General features: G+C 40.9%; 1 protein-coding gene across 1 annotated transcript in view; it reads left to right on the forward strand.

The window, feature by feature from the left end:
- Mpzl3 (myelin protein zero like 3) overlaps positions 1–3,386 on the forward strand; it is a 23,525-nt gene extending 20,139 nt beyond the window's left edge. Inside the window, exon 6 of the mRNA XM_008850902.3 lies at positions 680–3,386. Within this exon, the coding sequence (XP_008849124.1) occupies positions 680–706 (27 nt within the window). The 3' untranslated portion in view covers positions 707–3,386. The remainder of the gene's footprint in view (positions 1–679) is intronic.
- Positions 3,387–4,849: the final 1,463 nt, after the last annotated feature.

Below are 4,849 nucleotides of genomic sequence, written 5' to 3' on the forward strand. Positions count from 1 at the left end.
CACACACACACTGTAGAAGTAAATGTAAGGAAAGAAGGGGAGGAGGAAAAAGAGGAGGGAGAATTAAGGCCTGGAGCAGTCTGTTAGACCACCTAACACTAATGTCCCATATGGGGTTAGAAATAATGAAACTGAGTTTGAATAATAACGGTAACGATTGTAGTAATAGGAGTTAAACTTAAATAGAGTGTTACAAAGTGCCAAGCACAGTGCTGTTGTTTACACCTATTGTTTCATGCAGTTGTGTGAGGTATATTTTTATATCCTCATTTTATAGATGTGGAAATGGTCTTAGAGAAGTTAAATAACTATCCAAGGTCCTATAGCCAGCAAAGGTGGGAACTGGGGTAAACGACTCCTGCCCTGCATTCCTAACCCCAGTCTTGTAAAATTTCTGCTATAGACATCTTTTAAAACCTTGTTGAGTTTTTAAAAAATATTCACCAAGGAAAAGGGAACCATTAGGACATCAAAGTAGAAATTAGCCCAGTAGACACATTATATTAAGGTCATGTGATGCTCCATGGAATTTAGGTGTGGCATCAGAGACACCTTACTGATGTCACCCCAAGCCAAGTTCCATTTGGAGACCCCCTACATGTAGTCTTTGCCTAACAGGACCATGGCATTGTATTTCATACACAAACACACATTACACCTGCTGTTCTTTCCCCTTCAGGATTCGGACTTTGAAGAGGCATACTGATGAAAGTCTGTGTGATACAGGAAGACTTACCTACTAACAGGAGATCCCACCCCCTGGCTGGGAGTGCCGCTGGCAGGGACAGCAGGGACAGAGAATTCTGGAGGTCACCAGTGAAGACTTTAGGAAGCAATTATTTATTGAAGAAATGTTCTTTTTGTATTTATAAATTATTCAGAAACTCTCAGAAGAAACTGTGACTTCCCTTCTTAACAAGTTATGCTCTAATGAAGAAATTCTTTTTTTGAACAGAAAGACACTTCCTGGTTTACCTTCACCCTTGAATGTATTGCACGTTTTCTTCCAGTTACATGAAAGAGAATCCTAAATGTCTGTCACACTGCTGGTGCCAAAATCATGTTTTTTAATGAAATGGAGCCTCTAACTTCTTGATGATATGCAATGGACAAAACACTTGTTTGGAATAGATATCTTTTCATTTTTCTCCATGAGTATTTTCTGTTGTGAATATTCAGCATCTACTGCTTGGTTTTTGGTCATCAATTGTATTTGGGTGGCTTGAAGTATTTAACTTTGATTTCTCTGAGCTGGCAAGCTCAGAAGTGATGGGTTTGCTTTAACTGGGTTGTTAAAGTGTTAAAGTGTTGTTGATTTACAGTTAAGGAAAAGAGTGGTGAGATGGAAGAATTCTTTGCATTTGTCTTGCTTGGTACAAGAAATCTTGGTTATTTTATGTTTCTATAATTAGTTTGTGGTTGCCTTTTTTTTAGGTCAAAGGCAAGGAAAACCTCTGTAAAAGGTTTTGAGTGGAGACTTTAAAAATATTTTAGCAATTTTTTGCACCAAATCTTTTCACTTGTATTAATCTTTAGGATATTTTCCTTTTCTAAAATGCACCAGTTATGGCTGCATTTGCAAGCTGTTTTTGCTCAGTACTGGAGACGAAGAAGTGTGGTTGTATGTGACATCTCCCTTCTCGTCTCTCAGTACCTGTTACACACGCCTCTCCTACAGCAACCCTTTTAAAGTTTTTATTTATATTGGATTTTCTCTAAGCCAGGAAGACATGGCCAACATATCAGGAAGGACTGGCAGCATATAGAAAATGACCCTTTTAGAGCAATAGGGCTCACTTCATGATTGTGGAAGACATGAAATACCCCTTCCCAGGCCTTAATGGTTTCAATATGGTGGTCCATCTTCATGGTTCTTCCCCATGTGGCTTGGGAGGCTTGCGTATTATAACATATGTTTATCTTATGAAAAATAACTCTCATATTTACTACCAAGATCCTATTTTTGATATTTGGGTCATTAAATCTGTCTCATAGATTTGTTAATCTTGACCACTAATTAGTTGATAAACATTGTGGTTTACTTCTGGTCAGGTAAGTCCACAGAAGAGGCAAAGAAGGGACTGGCAGTTTACATTTCCAGTGTTTGAACTTAATAGTTCTTTGGGCTGCTTGTTAAGGATATGGGTATCTGTGGCCAGTTTAAGGAGACCCTTTCTGACATCTCATTAGCGAGAAGAAAACAATTTGGGCAACAAGCATAAATAATTTAAGCTCTTGCAGAACTGAAAATAGTGATCCAGTTATAAGAGGGACATTTTGTGGGTCTCATTTTGTGTGCCAGAGATATTAGAATCCATTTAAACCTTCTCTTCCCATTCAGTGAGGAAGCAGTTTTGGTGATGCCTTGTAATTTTCTTCATTGTGAGGATTAGTCCAGCTTAGACCTAAGTTGGCCACTTTAGGTAAATGGTGCTCTGTGAGTACTTAGACACATTATTTTGTCTGGTGTGACATGGTCCTTTCTTATTTAAATGACAGGACAATGGAATCCTTCATGGTAAGAGAGTGACTTAGTAATTTAGTTTGCTCTGTGGGTTTGTGGTGGCATCCCAGGCACAGACTGCCCTCAGCTTCCTTCTTCACCCTTATATTGAGATTTGGGCTACAGATCTTTTTTTCTCTAAAGGAAAGCAAAGCAGTCTTAGACCTCTGGCTTTCTTAAGGATGGAAATAAGATAAAGGTTTTATTTTGTTGGTTTAACTTACTGTTTAATATCTTCTAAGGTACTACCTCTCTATCTCTTTCTTTTGCTGCTCAGTGGGCTTTTGTCAAACCATGTGAAATTATAGCATTGTCTGGAAAGGTAATTTAAATATTTTCTTGTGGTTACATTACCTTGTGAGTTTTATACATCAGGCTCTTAAAACTGTTACAAAATGTGAATTTATAAAGTCTTTGTTTTCCCCTGTGACTTGTTATTTCAGGCCCCTTGGGGGCATCTTAGCTGTCTGCAGCTCCCGAATCTGCCACTGGTGCTTCACGAGGGAAAGTTGAAAGTGTGTGTGTGTGTGTGTGCGTCCGTGTGTGTATGTGTGTTACAACAACATCAGAGGACCCGGAGGCCAAATCCTGAACCTGAATGTTTATTGTATCATGCAGCTACAGTCTAAGATGTGCTAAGAAGACCCACAGGAGTGGACCAAGATGGTTATTTAATGGCCAAATCAAAACTTTCCTGCCAGAAGAGGCAGCTCCCCACCAGTGTTTGACTGTTAACTGCTGCATCTCAGTGCCTTTTAAATTAGGTTTGCAGGGGTATGAGCTGTGATGCTGTGTGCATAGACATTGTAAATCATGGTATCTTTTTACTCCATTGTAGTCAATAAACTTCTTTGCACTTTCTGGCTACCTTTTGGTGTATAGCTACATTTAAGATGAGAGGTGTGAAAGAGGGGGTTTGTGGTTTTCAGCATTGAGCAAACATCTGAGCTGTACCCTAGCAAGACCCTGCATAGATTCAATGGTGTGCCGGCGCAGCTCACACAGCAGGAGCTGATGATTACTTCTCTAGAAATTTTGGGAGGCATGTGGTAAATTTTTGGTGGCCTGAAATAGGACGTGGTGGAAATATTTACACCAGGACCATGCAGCATGATCCTTGAGGAGAGAAAACAGTGAATAATTTTCACTCCAGGACAAGTTCCAGAAGATGAGCAAATCCAGGTTTGAGTGTCCCATAGAGCCCAGGTTGGATGAGTATATGGGAGAACACTTACTTTGAAGTGGTGATTTAAGACTGAGAAATATCTTGCAGTCAAGAAGCCTTGAGTGGACTGGGATAGCAAGTCATGCAAAGGGTTCTCTAAGACAGTAACTTTCTGCCTGTGTGCTAGCAACACTTAGGCCTCACAGCCAGAGGAAATCTACATGGCAACCTGCTGAGCTGGAACACCTGGCAGGCATCTTCGGAAGCAGTGATTATGTGAACTGCATCTCTGGTGAGAGAAAATAGTGAGACTACTGTATCTTAAACACAGCCAAATGTTTTATATCTATCTTTATTATAGTTTGTCTACATAGTTATTCCTCAGCAAATGTTTTCCTAATGCACACACACGCACATGCACATGCACACGCATACGCACACACACACACACACACACACACACACACACTTTGAGACAGGGCCTCACTGTGTAGTCCAAGCTGGCTCCTCCTGCCTGAGTCTCCAGGTTGCTCTAGGCATACAACAATACACCTGGCCCGTTTGAGATCTTCCTTGCACAATTTTTAATCCAAAAGTGGAAGTGACACCTGTAGGGACCTGGGATGTAAGGCTCACTTCAGTAAGTTGAATGAATACAGTGCCTCCTTTTAGAATAAAAATATAAATGCCCTAAATGGGACATCTGTATCACCCCCTCCAAGACCCAGGAAACATTGCAGAAAAGTGCAGAAAGAATGAAAGGACCAGAGGATGGGAAGGAGAGCTATGCAATGCCGTCTTCTGGATATAACATGGCCATTGCAATCATGAATATACAGCTGCTGTGCTACCTGTACAAGACCTGCACACACACACACACACACACACACACACACACACACACACTCGCTCACAAAGACATCAAATAGGAGGGGGACTAGTTGGGAAGAGGAAAGGGATCAGCAGGGGTGGGACAGGGACAAAACAGTGTAATAGTAATGAATATGATCATAACGAAAATGTAAATGCCAATTGGGTAGTGAACCAGATGACTTAAAGGGGAACCTTGATTTAGAGGTTCCTGTTTGTGTTTCCACAGCCACTTCAGAAGCACGCACTCATCTGGTGTGTTTTGAGCCTGACCTGCTGTGCAGCTAGTAGTCTCTTCAGTTGCTGTGGGA

Source organism: Nannospalax galili, unplaced genomic scaffold (genome assembly GCF_000622305.1).
Source record: "Nannospalax galili isolate Female #2095 unplaced genomic scaffold, S.galili_v1.0 scaffold265, whole genome shotgun sequence".
In the NCBI taxonomy this organism is placed as follows: domain Eukaryota; kingdom Metazoa; phylum Chordata; class Mammalia; order Rodentia; family Spalacidae; genus Nannospalax; species Nannospalax galili.